This window comes from Rhinolophus ferrumequinum, chromosome 6 (genome assembly GCF_004115265.2).
Source record: "Rhinolophus ferrumequinum isolate MPI-CBG mRhiFer1 chromosome 6, mRhiFer1_v1.p, whole genome shotgun sequence".
Lineage (NCBI taxonomy): Eukaryota > Metazoa > Chordata > Mammalia > Chiroptera > Rhinolophidae > Rhinolophus > Rhinolophus ferrumequinum.
The window spans coordinates 54,564,022-54,584,540 of record NC_046289.1 but is presented as its reverse complement, the minus strand read 5'-3'; the positions used below and the strand labels follow the sequence as shown (position 1 = coordinate 54,584,540).

General features: G+C 37.1%; 1 protein-coding gene across 3 annotated transcripts in view; it reads right to left on the bottom strand.

Moving 5' to 3' along the window:
- Positions 1–20,519, bottom strand: part of WDR72 (WD repeat domain 72) — a 204,887-nt gene that overhangs the window by 130,942 nt on the left and 53,426 nt on the right. For all 3 annotated transcript variants that reach the window (XM_033107033.1, XM_033107034.1, XM_033107032.1), the window contains exons 12-13: positions 18,081–18,301; positions 15,191–15,386 (exon numbers count right to left, since the gene is read on the bottom strand). In XM_033107033.1, coding sequence (XP_032962924.1) covers positions 15,191–15,386; positions 18,081–18,301 — 417 coding nt within the window. The remainder of the gene's footprint in view (positions 1–15,190; positions 15,387–18,080; positions 18,302–20,519) is intronic.

Genomic DNA, 20,519 nt, shown 5'->3' with positions numbered 1-20,519 from the left:
CTGCAATCAGTTTCCCCTTGGGACATCACAGTGGTTTCCCTTAGGAAAAGAATGGGTGATGAAAGCTCCAGCAGGTATATCAGGGTTCTGTTTTGAAAGCACCAACTCTCGGTGTACCCTCCCTACAGTTCCGGCTTCCCCGTGGCACTCGGAAAGTTTCACATATTTCTGCACCCAATGACCCAAGAGGCTTCTCTCACCTCTTCACTCCACTCCATGGATTCACTTACCCCTGGGAGCCTCCAGAAACTATCCTAGCTGAGCACCAATCTGATAGCAGGATGTAAAAATAACCCCAATGACACTCATCCTTATATGACTCCTTCCCCTGTGAATATGACAGGATAACACTTTACTGATTATTTTACGGCAAAAAGAGACAATACAGATATGATTACTAATCCTTAAAATAGGGAGATCTTTCAGGTGGGCTAGGCTTAATTAAGTGAGCCCTTTTAAAAGGAGAGTTTTCTCCAACTGGTGGAGAATGGAAAGTCAGAGAGATTCAAAGCATAAGAAGGATGCAAAGTTCCTGGCTTTGAAGATGAAAGAGGCCACCTACAAGGATCAGAGTGCCCTCTAGGAGCTGAGAGTGACAGCTGGCAGGCAGTCAGCAAGAACCTACAACCATAAAGATAAAATTCTGCCAAGGGCCTTCGAAAGCCTGGAAGTGAATTCTTCTCCAGAGCTTCCAGTTAAGAGCCAGGATGCCTGACCCCTTGATTTTGGCCTGTGAGACCGTAATCGAGGTCTCCCCGGACTTCTGACTTAGAGAACTGTGACGTAATAAGTGGGCATTGTTTTATGCTGCTAAACCTGTGGTCATTTTTCACACAGCAACAGGAAGCTAATACAACTAGGACTTCTGGCAGTACTTTTGCTCTGGACCACAGATGTGGAACTCAAGTCTTTTATTGTTTTCTCACTATTTTATAAAGTCCTGCTTCTCAAAAACAAACAAACAAAATTAAACACATACATGCATAAAATCATACAAATAAATACAAAGCTTGTTTAAACATTTCATACTTTTTTATAACCCCTTCTCCTACCCTCATTTTCTGAGTAGTAGGAACCATGAAGATATTCACTAAATAGCCGGTAATTGAACAATCATATACTATATTTAAAAATGCCTTTTTAAGCACACAAGTACTTCAGAAGGATCACAAGTAAGATACACATATTTTTTTATCTTCCTTCTATCATCGTCATCAAAATTGCCATTGGCTACCACTGAGTACTTTTAAGTGCAAAGTACTTTGCTTAGTACTTCACATTTAATTCTTAAAACAATGTAGCAAGGTACAAAGAAATTGAGGGTCAGAAAGAATAAGTTTCAGAGCATTTGTGTAAGCTGTGGTTGGGAGGGTGGTTAGGGAAGGTGTTTTAATAACAAAGCTAGGAAAGGCTGGTAGGTGGTATATGACAGCAAACTCAGGATTGCCCTGCAGTGGAGTTGTATTTCCACCTCGCACCAGGGGGAGTGGCACATTCAGGGTTGAGTTTAAAGTAGATCATGTTTGGCAATATGGAGAAGAGAACTGAAGAAAGGGTTTAACTAGCAAGGTAATCAGGAAAGTTGTCAATAGTTCATGTAAAAGATGATGAAGGTCCTAATCCATCTGGCCCTATAGCATTTTCATTTTAAGTGTTTTAAGTGTTATCTGTGAACTATGTTATATAATTCCATGTTTTACTAGAGGCTTACAAGAAACATAGCACATAGTTTATCTTTCAATTGATCCAAGTTTATCACTAAATATTGTTGAGAGTGTTGGGGCTAAGAAAGAGTAATGGCCTTTGGAATTACAGATGGGAACTTTCATGGAATGGCTATACTGGTTCCAGGGTCTTTGGTGGGCTCTTAACCCTATAGAACCATTGCCTTTTCCCTCTTCTTTAGCCAGAGCATTTCTAGTTCTTCTCACCACCATCACCGTAGTTCAGCATCGAATTCAACATCCTCGAGGTGGTTTGTATGCAGTTGCATATACCTTATGCCGTGAGAGGAGCCTTACAGAATAGATAGATTTTCTGGCATCAGACTTTGTCTTACCTAATTTGAAATTAGAAAATGACCTGCTCTCCCTTTGTAAAGTGGCCTTTGTAAAGTAAAATACTGTGGCCTTTGTAAAGTAAAAATTCTAGTGTGGGTGGCTGCTTATCCTATCCCACAGTATGTCACACCTCACCTCTCAGGATGTGGTTAAGAAACCTGTGTTGACTTCTGGGTTTGTACCCAAAAGAATTGAAAACAGGGTCATAAAGAGATATTTGTACATCTGTGTTCATAGCAACCTCATTCACAGTAGTCAAGACAACCCAAGAGTCAGTCAATCAATAGATGAATGAATGAAGTAAATGGCATATACATACAATGGAATATTGTTCACCTTAAGAAGAAATTTCTGACACATGCTTGAGGACAGATGAAGCTTGAGGACATTATGCTAAGTGAAATAAGTCAAACACAAAAGGATGAATACTGTATGACTTAACTTATATGAGGTACCTAGAGTAGCAAATTAATAGAGACAGAAAGTAGAATAGTGGTTGCAAGGGACTGGGGGAAGGGAGAAATGGAGACTTGTTTAATGGGTACAGAGTTTCATTTTGGGAAGCTGAAAAAGTTCCAGAGATGGATGGTGGTGATGGTTGCCCAACAATGTGAATGTACTTAATGCCACTGAAATATGCACTTAAAAATAGTTTAAATGGTAAATGTGATGTTATATATATTTTACACAATCACACTCACACACACACACACACACACACACACACACACACACATACCCATCTGTATTGATAAGATAGCCCAAGAAAAACACAAATAAAAAGTACACTGAGAATAAATGCAGAGAATAATAGAGAGAGAGCATGCAGAAGTAAAACAATCTGAGAAAGAGTGGCTACTGGCCATCTGGAGAAGACAGTATCATGTAAGACTGGAGAGAGAGAACATTGACGACAGTAATTTCAGACAAGTCAAGTAAGTACCTGTAACCCAGAGAATAACAACTGAACTTGGCAGTGAAGTAACCTTAAGAAGTACAGTTCCATTGGTATAGTGTAAGCAGAACAGCCAGATTACAGTGTGTTAAATAAATGGGAGGCAAGAAAACAAAGATATAGAGCATACTGTAGATAGTTTTTGTAGAAAACTATCCATTACTCTGGGGAGAATGACAGAGAAAGCCCACAATTTCATGTCAAAAATATTTAGGACCGTTAGGGTTTTAGAATTCAGGACTTTTCAGATTTTGTAGATATAAAATAGTGCACATATAACAACTGTAGCAGGGCCTGGGAAAGCAGACAGTAGTCACACATGTCATATATCTGCAGCAAAAGAAAAAAAGGAATATTCACACATAGTGGACTAAATAACCTCATGTGAATTAAGGTTAGGTTTTGTTGCTTTACCACAAACACTTTTTTAACCCCTTGTTTTCAGAACTTTTTAGATTTTAAATTGTGGTAAAAAAAAACACGCCAAAAAAACCCAAAAAAACAAAACAACAAAAACCAAAACCAAAACCCAAAACAAAAACCTGTATTCAAAATAATTGATAGCTAGGAGGCCAGAGCTAATAAAAGAGATATTGTCTGATGAGTTGGTAGGATGTTCAGTTTTGTAGAGTACAGGATATTTGCTCATGAATTTGACTTCTCCTTATACATATACAGGTTAAGCTGAGTCATCTAATTCTCAACTCCCACTCTTGCTGCTTGTTTTATCTATGTCATCTATGATTAGATTGTAATGTACTAAAGATTCTTTTAAATCGAATGAAAGAAAACTTCTTTTTATAAAATCATTGATGAGGGATAGCTTTGCTAACAGACCAGTCTTGGGAACACAATCATGGTTGTTAAGAAATGAAGACAAGAATACATAGTTTTTAACTGACAGATATAAAATAGGGAACATGTAACGATGTGAGTTTCAAATTAGACTTATAGTTGATATTTCTGGAAGTAAGAAATAAGTGTGATGACTAATGAAAGTTAACCTCCAGTGTAAACCACGGATTAAAGGTAAATTGTCAAATCTTCGTATTCTAGTTATTTCCCTAGAATCTCAACCCACAAAAGTTCTCAATTTTGATCTGTTGGGATAAAGTACAATCAACCTGATAAATTTACGGAAACAACTTAGGATTTGCTCAAATAATGAACTAACTATAAAAGGACATCCTGTGTCCCTCAGTGGAGCTTCTGGTACTCTAATGCCTTCCACGTAGTTGAAGCAATGCCCTTGTCTTCTCAGCACATGGACCTAGAGTGGAATGAAATCTTCTTGCACTTGACTGTGAATAGGACTAGGGAAAATATTGGGCCAATTCATGCCCGGGACTTTTAGACAAGGCTGAGATTACCATGTTTCCCCGAAAATAAGACCAGTCTTATTATTAATTTTTGCTCAGAAAGATGCATTAGGGGTTATGTTCAAGGGATGTCATCCTGAAAAATCATGCTAGGGCTTATTTTTCAGTTAGGTCTTATTTTGGGGGAAACACAGTACCAACCAACACTTTTTGCAGCACGCAAGATACAATCTGACAACATTCCCAAAATCAAATTCTCTGCTCACCATTCTTTGACCTTTGGATTTGTTTTCACCTGATTCATCCCTAGAACACAAAGGGCCTTTCCCATCAAATCCTAACAAGTCAGTTAATGGTACAAGTTGGATATTATCGATACACTCAGATGAATCAAGGGCATCCAATATCCTTTATCGCTCAGCCAAATCAGAGACTCTACTTTCCCAGAGAATAACAATCATTACAGTCCACTGAGTCTTGCTTTTCCAATCGTTTCTGTGGCAGCTGGCTACTGGGAAGTTGCTAGGGAATTGAAAGGAGGCAGCATCGGGAGGGGCAGATGGCTCCTTTGGGTTTATTTCACCAAACATGGCAGCTGGGAAACCCACTAACCTTCCAAGTGTCCGTATAAAATGCTCACAGAAGGGGCCAAGCTAAGGAGGAGCCACAGAGCAGCCACCCTGACACATTCCTCTTTCTGCTGCTATAGAATAAGCCCCTGACAACACTACATGCAGACATGTGACAAACATATCCAGCCAGCACTTGACCCAAAAGTGTAATCAGACTGCAGGAATCAGCTAAAACTCATTATAGTCAAGTATTTTCTTTGCTACAGTAAAACCCAAGATGACAACAACTGACAAGGCAAACAATAAGGGCAAAGAAGGGTGCAAATTAATTGGTGGAAGTAGTTTTAAGAGCAGAAAATATTTATTTGTATTACTAGAATGAGATTATACTGATTTTCATATTTGTTTCTGAGCATACAAAATGTTCCAAAGATATCCTAGAGATACCACAATACCATGCACAGCATATATTAAGATGCCAGGGTTTAAAAAAAGGTGGAGTTGAATATACCATAATTAAAAGACACACACACACACACACACACACACACATACACACACACACACCTGTGCCCGTGCTTTACCAGATAAAAATTAATCACATGATGTATTATTTTAAAAATAAGTCCGGGGTATCTAAAAACAATATAGAGCCATTCATATATTGTTCTGTAATAAAATGTAGATTAACTGTTCAAATGTTTAAATTAATAAGGATTGAGAAAGAAGCAAATCCAAATTTGGGAAGAGAAAATTATTTGTGCTTCTTTTGTTAATAGACTTTCAATGTGACACCTGGATTTTAGAGAGCACAGCAGAAACTACTCCATGCAGATCTTTTTTTTCCTTGAATTTTTCTATATCCTTGGAATTTCCACACCTTGAAAAATTTGTAAAATTATGAGATCAAATTAACATTTATATAGTTTCACCAAAGTGGAAGTCTATGTTCACTGGATTAAATTACAGAACACTACTGTGCTGGTGGGGGGAGCGGGGAGGGGAGAGAATATGTTCACGTGTGTGTGTGTGTGTGTGTGTGAGTGTGTGCACACGTGCGTGCACACACATGCATGTAAAGGTATCTACCAAGACTTTATACTGAATTTTAAAAAATTATACAGTAAGACTTATATGCCTCCCTTCAGTGATGCAATGTTAATTATTGGATTTAATTTGGTTGAAAATAAGGTTAAACTCTTTATTACTATATTTTTCCTCTGTTATTAAAGAAAAGGCAGATGCTGACCTGCACTTCCCTACCATACTACCATGAGTAATCTTTTTTTTTAAATTAAAGTTTATTGGGGTGATAACTGTTACCCCAAAGTCCATGAGTAATTTTGATGTATACCACATTAAAAAATCTTTTAGACTAACAGGAGTTCTTAACCTTTTCCATGCCATGAATCCCTTCAGGAGTTTGGGGAAACCAATGAACCTTTTTTTCACAATATCGGTTCAAAATGTTGCTAATCAAATACATAGGATCATAAACGATAGCGATTATATTGAAATACAATCATCAAAATATTTTAAAAACAAACTTGTATGCTTCTTTATTAATATAGTAAATAACGAGAGCTAGTGGTGCACCTAAAAGTTTACGGAAGTGATAAATATAACACTTGGAGATGCTGGTGACAACTGTGATGTGATATGAAAATGTCTGTGACATCTATTGATGACAAAGTCACAGGTATTGCCAGTACCACTTTAAAGTGTTCCCTACATTCAAATGGACAGAAATACGTAATATCATTTAGGATTCTTAAGCCCTTAAGAAAGGGACTTGGGGTTGTGGAGCCAGTAAAAGGAAATGGCTTTCTAAACCTCTCATTACACCTCCCAGGGTGTTACATTAATAATGAAAATAATGAATGAATCATTGGGTAACCCTTACAAAAGATTTTTGCAATATAAAAATAAATACAAGCATGTTTGTGTAGATTAATATGTAAAAGGAAAACATGCTGAATGTATAATACACCAACTATTAATAAGGATTATCAACAAATGTTGGGATTAAATTGCTTTTTAAAAATGTTTTCTTCATACTATCTGTATTTTCTTTTTGAGGTGAAATGGAAATAACATACAATTAACGATTTCAAAGCGTACAATTCAGTGGCATTTAATTAATTCACACTGTTGTGCAACTAGTTTCAAAACTTTTTCATCACCGTTGAAGAAGTTTGTACTCATTATGTAATCACTCTCCGTACTCCCGTCCCCTCATCTCCTGACAACCACTAATCTGTTTTCAATTTCTATGGATGTGCTTATTCTGGATATTTCATATAAATGGACTCATACAATATGTGATCTTTTGTGCCTGGCTTCTTCCAGTTAACATACTGTTTTTGAGGTTCATCCAAATTGTAGCATGTATCAGTACTTCATTTTTTTGTAGAGTGAAACAATACTGCATTTTATGTATATACAATTTGTTTATCCATTCATCTGTTGATGGACATTTGGATTGTTTCCACCTTGGGCAATTATGAATAATGTTACTATGAACAGTCCTCTACATGTTTCTGAGTGGACATGTTTTCATTTCTCTGGATCTATACCTAGAAGTGGTTCATATGGTAATTCTATGTTTAACTTTTAAGGAACTGCCAAACTGTTTTCTACAGTGGCTGCACCATTTTATAAAATTCTCACTGGCAATATAATGGGGTTCCTGTTTCTCTGCATCCTAGGCAAAACTTATTTTCCTTTTTTTTTTTTTTTAATTGTAAGCATCCTAATGAATGTGAAGTGGTATCACATTGTGATTTTAATTTGCATTTCCCTCATGGCTAATGATGTTGATAACCTTCATGTGCTTGGTGACCATTTGCATATCTTCTTTGAAGAAATATCTTTTTAAGTCCTTTGTCCTTTATAAAATTGGGTTGTTTGCCTTTTTGTTGTGTTGTAAGAATTCTTTATATATTCTGGGTATTAAGCCCTTATCAGATATATGATTTGCAAATAACTATCCCCATTCTGTAGGCTATCTTTCATATTCTTGGTAACGTCCTTTGATGCACAAATTTTTAATTTTTATGAAGGCTTGATTATCTATTTTTCTTTTGTTGCTCTGGTTTCTTTATTAGAGCAACCATATGGTATATATGTATATATACATACATTTTTAAATAAAATAAAGCCTGTATTCTCACATATAGTAACTTATTACATCTTTTCTGCAACATTGTGTTAAGTATCTCATCATTACCATGAAGAAACTAAGGCTCTGATCAATTTTGTGGTTTGCCAAAGAGTACACGTATTAACTGTGGCAGAATACGCTGTCTCTAAATACTAGGAAATAACAGTAGTTTGATACATTATAAGTAAACAATGAGTCATATGGAAAAACTTATGCTTACAGAAGCTAAATATTTCTTTCATCTTCAATTAAAGTCAAATATTTGTTGATTTTTTCGCACATGTCATCAGGTGCTGCTGTAGCTTTTGGGGATAGAACAGTGTAAGTGTTTTTAGGCTAACAAGAAGGACAAATATTAACTCTGAAATTGTAAGTATAAGAGGGAACCTACACTGTGCAATGGGAACACATAACAGAAATCTCCTCTACATGAATTTACCCATCCCCCCACCCTAGCCACCTGCCAAGAGCTCAGAATACTCATCACTACATTTGGGTATACTCCCCGTGCCATTTTCTTATATGGCATCACATATTTTTTCAAACTGTTTCAAAGGTACAGTTTTTCCCTGATTATACTGAAAGTTCCTCAGGGAGGAAGGCCATATGTAATAATTCTAGCATCCTGTTCTAGTATCTAGCATTCCTGTTCTAGGAAACCAATCTATATTACCCCAGTCAACTTTGAACTCCTCAAAGACTCTCCATCTCCTAACGGCATTAGCACTGAATAAACATTAACTTATTTATTATAAAGTCTTCATATATTACCACACCAGTTTATACTTAAAGTTTCACCGGCCCTGGTTTCTTATTTCCTTGTCTCCATTCTAGTGGAGCTCAACAATTATTTCTTGTTCTGATGAAATATGAAGGATACTAGAATTATTACATATGGCCTTCCTCCCTAAGGAACTTTCAGCAAGAATTCAAACCCAGCAGTCTGAATACCAGGGCTCCTGGCCGTAACCCCTCTGGATACTAATTCCTACTCAAGACATAAAACTTTGACAATCGTGCAAATATGTAGTAGCTAAACTGCAGACAAAGTTTATACACTCGCACATGTACACACAATACTACATGAATCAAAATCTCAAATTATGGTATAGTGATAACTCGGGCCAAGGAGGAAGGAAGAAAGACAAAAAATAGGCAGCAAACCAAAAATACATGTTGAGTAATAACAATCCCCCGAAGAGGGTTCCATCTGTAATCTACCACAACAAATAATGTGGCTTTGAGGAAATGACATAATGGAGAAACTATAAGTATCTTACCTGCCGGATACTGCATATCCCAAACCTATGTTTCACATGCATATAATGAAAGTCATACCCTGTTTGTGCTGACCAGGCAGTTGACACAACGTAACTTTACCCCTTACTTACAAAGTAGAAACCTTGATGACAAAACCAAGCAAAACTGTCCCTCAGAATGGTATAGCTGGTAACTAGTGGAATTTTTAAAATTTTATTTAAAAAAAGGCAACCAAGTAAAACTTGTGGACTAGAAAATTACTTGCCCATGTAGTGACCTTGTGTGATTATTGTGGTGTGGCAAAATAAGAATTTAACCACATGACTGTTCTACTGGGGAAAATGTGACTGCATATTTCTGAGAAACTGTGTCCCGCATATATCTATATCCCTCACCATAAGCAATTAAAGTAAACTGAGATCTACAGTAGAAGTACAAACATTGGATATTTTTTAGCAAATATGGCCTATTATCTATTAGTTGAAAAACCTCATCTTATCTTTAATGGTTTTATTTTTTTTAATTTTCTTTTTAAGTCTGTGTACTTTGAAACCACAGAAGAACAAATGTTTCATTTATATGGCATAGCAGGCTGAATAATTTTCTAGCTAACTGCTAATTTCACTAAGAAAAATAAATTAAGAGAAAATTTAACATCTGTGGTGAAAATAACTCTAAATGTATTATCTTCTTCCTTATTTCCTCAATTTCATATGCATAGACTTAGTTCCAATGGCCTGTTTATAAGATGGTTGTTTTAAAACTCAGAATGTGTTTTTTCACAGAAACTGTATCAGAAGCAGAGCCTGGGTCCTCAGGCCATGCTATAGGAGTAGTCAAGCTTCCTGCTCACGGTCACACAGCTCACGTTACCTGAGCAGGAAGAGGAAGAAAATGAACGAAAAGAGCCTCACACACACCCTGCATTCTACCTACTCATTGGCCAAAGATTTCAGTCCCTTTGAACTGGCCCCAAGCTGCTTCTGAGATTCCTTAGGTGTGGAATCCACTGTGGATATAATCAATACACTTAAATATACCTCCTGGAGTCAGAAATGCCTGAGAAAGAGAAAGCCCAGCTCCCCAGCAGGCATCCTGGGAAGTGGACTGGAGGCTGCCATACCCTGTGCAGGCACATCTAAGAGCTTCCTGAGCAGGGGAAACAATGTCAGCATTTTTCCGTGGTGACCATCTTCCCATGAGCACAGGAAAGACAGCCTTGAGCAGAGATACATAGTTTTGCCTCTCTCCCTTTCCCATCAGCTGTCGTTTCTGCTATCAGAGTGCCTGCCACTAACAGTCTCCCCGCTTGCAATTTGCTGTTTCCAATCTGTCATCTGAGAAATCAGATGACCAGAGCTGTTAGACCTATGTGTAAATTGAGAGCCAAGCTCTGAGAGATAGCCAGAGATCCTCTCCTTCAGGAGAGCATGTAGCAGGTTTCCTGGCAGCCATTTCTTTTCTTCTCAGAGCTTTTCTTATCTAATCCCCTGCTTGACAGTCTCAAAAAGCTGACCTCCGTCTCCAAGAGGTGTTCCTGTTGTATGGTACAGAGAACACACCAGAACAAGACAAAGAGATACACGTTTTAGTGCAGGTGCCCAACACCTAGCCTGGGGACCTTCAGACTCAAACAATCTCTATGTTCCATTTCCTCCCTCGTAAAATGGGTATAACCATACAGAGTCAATGAAGTATAATTAAAAATTGTGAACTGTTTAGAATTAGGTATATGAAAATCATGATCTTTAAAATAACTACCATCATTCTTAGGGGTCTATTAACTAGGGCTGCTTTTGTAAATAAAGTTTTATTGAAACACAGCCTCACCCACTCCTTTATGCATTCTATGGCTTATCTTATGCTACAAGGGCAGACGTCAGTTGTTGCAACAGAGATCACATGGCCCACAAAGATGAAAATATTTACTATCCAGAAATTTAGAAAACGCTTTTCTAAACTATCTTGTCAAGAAGTGTTTTATTTTCAAGCAAGTAAGATTTCATTTTCCCACAAAAAAAAAATCCAGTTGCTTAATATGGCATATTTCACAACACATTCACACAAGACCTTCAATAACAATACTGTTATATTAACACACAAGAAATTCATTACACAAGTTTTTTTTCCTTTCTTTTTTTTTTTTTTTTGCTATGTAAATCCATTACCTTGAACAGAAAAGTCCTCAAAATTATTTAAATTCAATTTGTAAAACGAACAATGTGCTCAGAGTTGGCATTTATTACTGGTGTGTATTTTAAGGGGAAAAAAAATAGTATTACATTATCCTTCGTGTGTCTCACAGCAATGAGGGTGACAAAGCTGGCCCACAGTTGTCAGTGCCAAACACACTGTGGCAACTCAAAGATTCATCAAAATGACATCTCCGATGTTTTCCCTTCCTAATCAGGCCTAAACATCACGGGACAAGCAGCAAATCAATGAGCAAAACGAGGTGCCCTCATCACTCCCACCCTGGCAGCTCTGCATTTTTAGCCAGAAGATGAGGGCCCTCACTGTGACATGAATCTTCCTCTCCTTCGGTTTTTACCTTTTCCATCGAGTGACATGCCCATCTATGATTCTGAACCTCACCCTGGTATGCATCTGGCCATCCCACTTGTCACAGGAAGAACTGCCTCTTACGATTTCAAGATAAAATGGGCATGGGGTACATGGCTCTAGAATATACTTGCACATTCTACCAAAGAGATTTATGAATAAAGTAGGGATAGGCTGTTATAAAGTGTTTGTGAAAAACTGATGGAATCATATTCCATCCTCCACGCCTAGGGGAAGGTGACAGGAATGACCTACACCCACCCCAGCCCTCCAAACTGCCATCAAGGAGGACTTTTGGCACAGCTGAAAATTAATTAATTTTGGCTTCAAGCCTCTTCCTCAGCCTTTTTTTCCGCCTTAGTTCTAGGCCCCTTTCCTCCAAATCCTTATCCCCCTGACACCTCCTATTTTCTCTCTATGAACTCTGGAGTTGCTCTAGTGCTGAAAGATCTGATAAATGCCTTAGTGTCAATTTATTCCTCCTTCATGTATTCAGAGGAGGCAGCGTGCTGGAGAAATGGAGTAAAGAATAGGTCTGTTCACACATGGAGCTAAGTTTGAACCTTTTAGCAAAGCTGAAAGGCAACAGCCCAGGAAAAATTGGCTGGAGTAGAAAATACACAGACTTACTTATACCCGAGGAGGTGAGTGAGACATGCTCTGTGAACTCCAGAAACTCCAGGGAGACTGGAGAAGAAAGCTAAGAACAGCTACAATTGAGTAACCATGATGGAAGAGCCTTCTCAATTGGCCAATGTTAAAATGAACTCATTTGTATTCAATCTACTAAAGCCCAAGACCATTTGGGATCGTTCGTTTGTTCATTCATTCATTCATTCACATGCTAGGTGCAGCAGTGAACAAGCATATTCTGTGCCCTCCATAGATGTATTTTCAGTCTAATTGTTTTGGTCTTAGCTGAATTTTTTCCTCCCTGACTTTATGAAACTATAAATGGAAAGCTTCCTGATTCTGGATTTTTCCACCTTTACAGGAAAAGGATAAAATATAAATCAAGTACAATAAACACGATAGAAGCATCTTAGCTGAAATCCAGCTTGGGAAAGAAAAAGTAGAACATTACATTTTAAGGCAAATTGGAATTACAGAGTTTAAAGGGAACCCAAAACAAAGCTCATACCAGACACAAGACGAAAAGGAATAACACTAACTTATTTAAAAGGAATGAGGAAAGTTAGGCTGCTGGCCAGCCGCCTCCACAGAGCGCCGTGGGGCTCAAACTGAGATGGTCAATGGGAGGATGCTTTGACAAAGTGATGAAGCACGTCACAAATGTGAGGGCACTGATATAATTATTAGCATCATTTTCACCAATTACAAGCTCCATCTTAGGTTGAGTTAAGGTTGTTTACAAACTATCAATGTAAATAACCAAGAGATAAACAGCCTCACGGTCTCGTTTGGAATAATATTGTATAAGTTAATTTGGCACCAAACATGTCCATATTATTGGATATAGCAATTCTAAAACAAAGTTTTCTGTAGAAAACAATATAAGTAACCCTCTGTAGGAGCCTCCCGAGTTGAAGTACACTGTGTCCGTAATGGCCACAATGCTGAGTATCATCCACTTGACAACCTACTCCATCCTTTCCCCACTCTTCTGTGTCTTGCTCTGAGCGCCTGGCTGCTGGCTGGAACTGACCAGCCTTCTCCTCAGACTTCCAGCGAATTCCGCTAATGGAGGCAAGTACAGAAGGAGAGAAAAGAGAATTTCCCCCAACTCTCCTTTTGTCTCAGTCCTGCACCTCTGATCGGAGCTATTTCTCTTCTATGAGTTTAGGGAGTGACCACTCCTCCTCAGCTTCTGATCATTCTGAGTTCCAGCCACACTATTTTCTCCTTTTGCCGCTTTGGCCCTAGATACTGCCAGTGTCTGGGTAACGGGGTTCTCACTATCCATTCCTTCTCTGTTCCCTAATCCCTATCCATACCCCTACAAATAGTCCTTTCATTAAAGTCTCTTCATTTGACCCACCTGGGTTGAATTCAGTTTCATGCCAGAACAGTGACAGAAACACGATATAGACATCTTTTTATTGACATCGAAAGATATCAAGCACTATAGGTATTAGTTCATTTAAATCATAACAGGAAGGCAGCACTATTCCTCCGATTTGCACAGACGAGGAAATTACATACAGCTCTTCCTTAGCAGGTCCAGAGGCAAGATGAAGTTTTAAAGCCTATTTTATCCATTATGCTTAACTGTCACTCAGGTTGATAGATTAGCTAAGAATTCTAACACTCTCCTAATTTTGTGTACATCTCGCAAAGAACAACGGGGGCTCTCGTATTGGTTCATCACTTATTAGCTGTGTGATTTTGTGCATTACAAATCAGAGCTACAAATTCCTTATCAATAAAATGGAGAAGAAGGTCTTTTCTTCCTATCATAGAAGTTGTGATAATCCAATGGGAAAATGAACACGAAAGCCTGTCAAAGCCAGGGACACATGTAAGGCTGGTTATGCTGCACCCGCCATATAGCAGTTCATCAGCCACATCATCAACACATACAAGTCAGATGTAAAGTATATAGCAGTTATTTTGGTGAAGTATGGTTCTAAACTATAATATTATAAACTATCCAGTCTGTTAATAACACCCAACATAAAACCCCCACTGATTAATCAATAAAAATCATGCAATGGTTTCAGTGAAATGTACTCTCCAGTGCACTCCCCTGACTTACATTCATTAATTACCTTACCTTATTTGACATGTTTCCAGCATTTGCTTGAAATGTGATACTCTCAAGTTACGTACCAAAACTTTCTTAAAAACATTAAGGTCCAAACCATACATTCACTATGAAATCAAAAGTTCAGTGGAGCCACTCAGTTTTCAGTTTCCCTGACTCAACTTTTTTGGAGTTTTGTAATTAATTATATTCCATTATTACTGATCATCAATTAACTCAAAATGTTGCTGAGATGAGTATGCTGAAGAAGGCAGAATTTAATGATAATTTTAGACTAGTAGGACACTAAATTTCTCTCTTATTAATAATTAAAGTAGATAACTTATGTTTTTATTTATAGCTTCCAGAAATATCTGGCTCATTCCTGTGCACTGCCCTGTCAGCTAATCATCAGTGGGTCAGGATCTGACTTGGGCTGTTGTGTTTTATTTTCCACACACACCTTCAACACCAGCCCAACCAAAAGTTAAAGCAAGTGAGGTCATCACCACATAATATCTGGGATTCTCCATCCAGCCAAATGCTTTCATGTATAAATATATAAAGGATGAAAAGTGGTAACATTTCAATTTACCAGTTTCAATCTCCCAGATGTAAACAGAGTCATCTGCACATCCAACAATTAAAAAATTCTCAACGGGGTGCCATTTTATCATCCTCACAGGGAAAAGGTGCTTCCGGGCACAAAAGAGGTACCTCTTCTCCTCAAGGTGAAGGAGAGCCACGGAATGGTCACTGCACACACAGCAAATTACCTGATTACTTCTCAGCTATGGAAAAAAACAAAACAAAACAAAACAGCATACTTTGTAAGCAAATAGTAAAGAGTCAAATACATTCTTCACAATTAAATCAGATTTTCTCCCTGCTAACATAAAATTTTTGTTAAAGCCCCATTTACAAAACAACATTTCTGCTTTGTACAGCACCTCTCCACATAACATTCTACATGGGAGCTTTAAACACTGAGTAGATTTTAAGCTCAACAATCTATCAGGAAGGTCAAGAGATGCAAGTGAAAAGGAGAATTCCAGTCCAGATCTACTTATAAGATAAACGAAGTACTTGATTGACTATCACTCAGCAAATTGAGGCTGCAAGGCAGACATCGGAAGTAACGCAGAATAAAATAAACCCCAGAACTAATTTGTTGCCACAAAAAGAAGCTATTTGTAGACACAAGCTTAGGCCCAAGAGTATCATGAGCTGGTATTTTCCACTTAAAGCCTCAAAATGTGATTTGGTGCTGTTCACAGAACTATACAGATTCTAATCCAAACAGGAAACTCAATGTAGACACAATCTAAAAGAGGTAAGCATTAGATACTTCCCAATGAATGTACAGTCTCAAAGACACAAGGACCAAAAATAGGCTCATGGGACAAAGATTCTTAGAGCACTTTTTAAAAAGTCAGCATCTGGTTACCTTGAACACAAAGGTTAGGACAAAGACCATCCGTGATGGGTCCTGCTAAGGCTAACCTGGGAGGCGTGTATAGGGCAGCTCTGTGCCTCACCATAAGAGCCATGCAAATGTCAGCCGTGAATGCGGGTGGCTGGATGGGGCGGGGGAAGGAGAGAAGTGCAGAGTGGCTCTTCTCTCCTCTGTTTCATTTCTTATCACCTTGCTGTACGGATGCTCCTACTTTCACTACATCAACTAGCCAGAGTTTCAGCTGCTGTGTTTAAAGCATCAATTGTGATCCCCTGAGAATCTCCCAGTGCCCATCATTGACACTTTGTGGGACATGGGGGGGCATGTTATTTTTCCTAATTCTTTTTAAGGGGACTACAGAAATCCTGAGTGGGGGAGGAATCACAAAACAGCAGGTGAGAGAGATGGGGAGAGCCGAGACTTATGGAATGGGGAAGATGGCACTGCCTCCTCAATATTACCTCTTGGAAAACCTGCTCAACCCACATCCTCAGAATGGATGGACAGTCCAATGTACTTCAGGGAACTCAATACACACAACTTAACATACACCCAACACGTGAACACAGATTCTTGCGCCACAAATAGACATACATTAGAGACCCACACTAGGCCAATCAGAATTGTTTTTCTAGACATTTGAATTGTAGAGCTAAAAGAAGTCATAGGGAAAAGAGAAAGGAGCAATTGCAGAAAAGCAGGCTCTTTTGAGGTAGGGAGACCTGAGGAGTGACCTTGGTTTCTGTATTTAAGTTCAAATTCCACTAGGTCTTTGCTGTAGGGTTTCATAATGGATGTCTAAACATTGCCTCTTATGCCGTTTCAATAACCTCCTTTTTTATCTGACTTGGTTTGCATGGGTCCTGATCCTTAGAGTTAAATTCTCTATGACGGAGGCAGAAGTAAAAGGGGTCAGGAGTGCAACTGACTTGGACTTATGTCCTAGAGCTGAGAGAAAAAAAATATTAAAAAAAAAGAAAGAAAAGAAAAGAAAAAGGAGGGGAACCTCAGGAATAAAAGACGTATCTAAATCACCATATGTAAGGTGTTTTTTTTTTTTTAAGTCACTTAACTTTATTTCACTGTTTCTTAAATTATTTGTTGCTGAAATATGACTTTTATTATGTCTTACTACAAAAATATAGTGTAAGATTTCTCTGAGTTTGCAATGGAGCTGATTATTTTATATTGTTACAGCAAAATAATTTTTACAAGCCAATCAACTAACTTACAAATGTAGGAAACTCAAAAGTTGGTTGTTCATATTTTAACAAATATATCAGCTCTATGGAATTTAAGTTCACATTGCATGAGAAAATTATACCTGAAAGTACAGTGGTACCTCGGTTTTCGAACGCAATCCACGAGCTCAGAAACGTTCGAAAACAGCCAGCAGCTAGGCCTCAGGATCTTGCACTCAGGGGAAGCTGTGTGACATATTCGACTTCTGAGTCGTGTTCGAAAACCAAAGCATTTACTTCCGGTTTATGGCATTCATAAACCAAAATGTTCGTCAACAGAGACGTCCGAAAACCGAGGTACTGCTGTTTTTGGTTTTGCCCAACACAGGTAGATGCTTATAAATTTGTTGAAGGCTGTTACTTGCTAAATAAATGAAAGAACAAACAAAAATCTATTTAAGAAAAAGAAAATGTTATTATCAGTATTATTATAAAAGTAAATTGTTGAAGGCACAAGTTGATTTCTAATTTGTAGATTCCTATAAATTTGAAATGTTTTTACATCAAGTGTCTATTACTTTTACTAAAAATGAAAAGATAATTCCATTAAAAATTAAGAGACAGATCTAGGGGAAAAAGAAAAGAATATTAGTACTTAAAGAGAATTAACTAACTTTTGTAAAGCAAAGAATTGACAAAACCATTGCCTTCGAACCAAATTATTTGTATAAGCTGTAATAATAAAATTCGTATAAAATATTAGAAAGGAATGCATAAAAATCATCTAGTTGTAATGTTACGTAACTTTCAAATTTATGTGATATGTTTTACTCTTTATCTTAACTCACTCTGAAGTTCTCTGGTGACATCAAAAGACTTGTTACCGGACCAGCTTCCAAAATGAATTTATGCAAAATTTCTTCAGTAAAGATATCCCACAAGATGACACATGAGTCCTGGTCCCCAGACACCAGCCAACTTTGGTCTAATTTTGAAGAGAGACCATGTGGGTAAAGTAATGAAATAACACTTTGTTGATGGCCTTTGAGAACTTTGTGAGGAAGGGAATCTGAAAAACAACCAAACACCAAACAAAACAAAAGTTATTTGTGTTCAAGAAATAGTCCTGAGATTATATTTGATAAATGTTTAATATAAGAAAACTACATATAATTAAAGCTAGACAGTTGGCTAAAAAAAATCAATAAACAACTCTTGGACCATCTCAAGAGGCAAGTGCCTCTTCATCAGCCAGAGCTGATGCTTTTGATGAAGAACTGATGCTGGGTTTTCAGTCTACTAATTCTTTAAGAATTTTAGCCAGTTACCAATACCAGTGCATAAAATAGCAAACACTGTTCTAAAAGAGTAAATGAGTTTGAACATTTTGCCTCTACAAAAATAATCTCAGAACATTACCGCTGTCCTTTAAATCAGCATGACTAAGTCTAGTATAAAAGAAAAGTTTCATAGAACAGTTTTTGCTTTCAAAGATATTAGAGGTTACCTAACTCTACTTCTTCATTTAACAGATAAAATATTGGAGGCTCAGAGAAGTTAAGCTGACTTGAATCCAAGTATGAAAAAGCACAGCATGATGTTTTAAGAGCATAGCTTTGCTGTTAAACAAATCTGGCTTTTTCTGGGTCTGTTACTCACTAGATGTGTTACCACAGATGAGTTGTGTTTTCCTTCTAAGCCACAGGTACTGCATCTAAAAAACTGGGATAATAATAGCACTTACTTCTACAAGACTGTTGGGTAGAATAAATAAGATAATGCCCATAATTTTCTTAGTACTGGCACTTGGTAGGAAACTGGGTATTTCATACCATAGCTGTACTAGAACACAGCGCTATTGACACCCAGTTTCCACACTGCTTCTTCATTAGCTAAACCTAAAAAAAAATTGGAAAGGACCACAGACCACAAACTCTCTTTATTCAAATTAAAAATGAGTCCCAAAGAGTCATTATTACTTCCATTAAAGAATCATTAGCTGCTTCTAATCCATCAGACATATCTTCACTTTATATCCCTTAAGCAAAGCAAGATGAATATTAATTCAGATTCTACAAGTCAAATGTAAATTTCTGCTTGTTTTCTGGATGAGACAAATCAGCTTTGGTAAAAAATGCTAAGGTCTTAAGCTTTTTCACTAACTTTTAACAGCCGCCATTTGGTTCATTGTTATTCACTACTCTGTTTCAGTCACTGAATCCCAAGGTAGTAAGTTTTATTAAGTAGCCAAAGTAAGCTGAGAACAATAGTAGACAATGTAACAAGATCTTTTTTTTTTCTTAAGTGAAATTTGGTCTTTACCCTTAAGGACCTTGTAGTCAAGTAGGATCTGTACGATTAAAAAATGGGATACAAATGTATCTGCACATCTCCAAGTCTCAACCATCTCCTACTTTTCCTTCCTTTACATAAGACAACTTACTGCTCAACAGTCTTTATTTAATAGATATTCAGGATTACAATGCACAAAGATATATAAGAACATATTTATATTTCATTAACAAAGAAAGAAAAAATAAATAAAACAGGAAGATACCTTTTTCTCCAGATTGACAAATATTTAAAAGTTTAATAGCACACAAAGTTGGCTAAGGTTGGGGGGGAAGGTATTTGCATAGGTTGTTGGTGGATACACATGTATATTGATGCATGTTCTTTGAAAAACATTTTTAGATATATTTTCAAAATTAAAAATATACACAAATGTTGATCTAATAATTCTGGGAATTAATACTATAGATATACCCACATATATGTGCAAAGATAGCTAATTCTGCATTGCTTTAGTGCCAAAGACTAGAAAAACTTAAACACAATTAATATTTTTACAAGTTAAAATTATTATTAATCATTTTAAATGGGTTCATAAAGAATGTGCTCTAAAATATTTTGAGAGGTGTTTAAGAACATTTCAGTAAATATGTGTAGAATATGCTTCTATTTGTACAAACTAATTAAAAAAATGTATATTGCTATGTTGGTATATGCTTATATATGCACAGAAAAATATGAGAAGGATATAAAGAAACTTACTAGCAGTTGCCTTTGGTGAAGGAAACAGAAAGATCAAGGAAAGAGAAACATATTTCTCACTGTATGACTTTCTGTTTGGTTTTAAAAATATATATTAAATATATATAAATATTCACACATATAAACATGTATATATATATGCATGTTTTAATGTTTCATATACCTATATCTACATGTATATCTATCTATATACACAGAGGGTGACAAAAAAATGTATATATATTTTAAGAAAG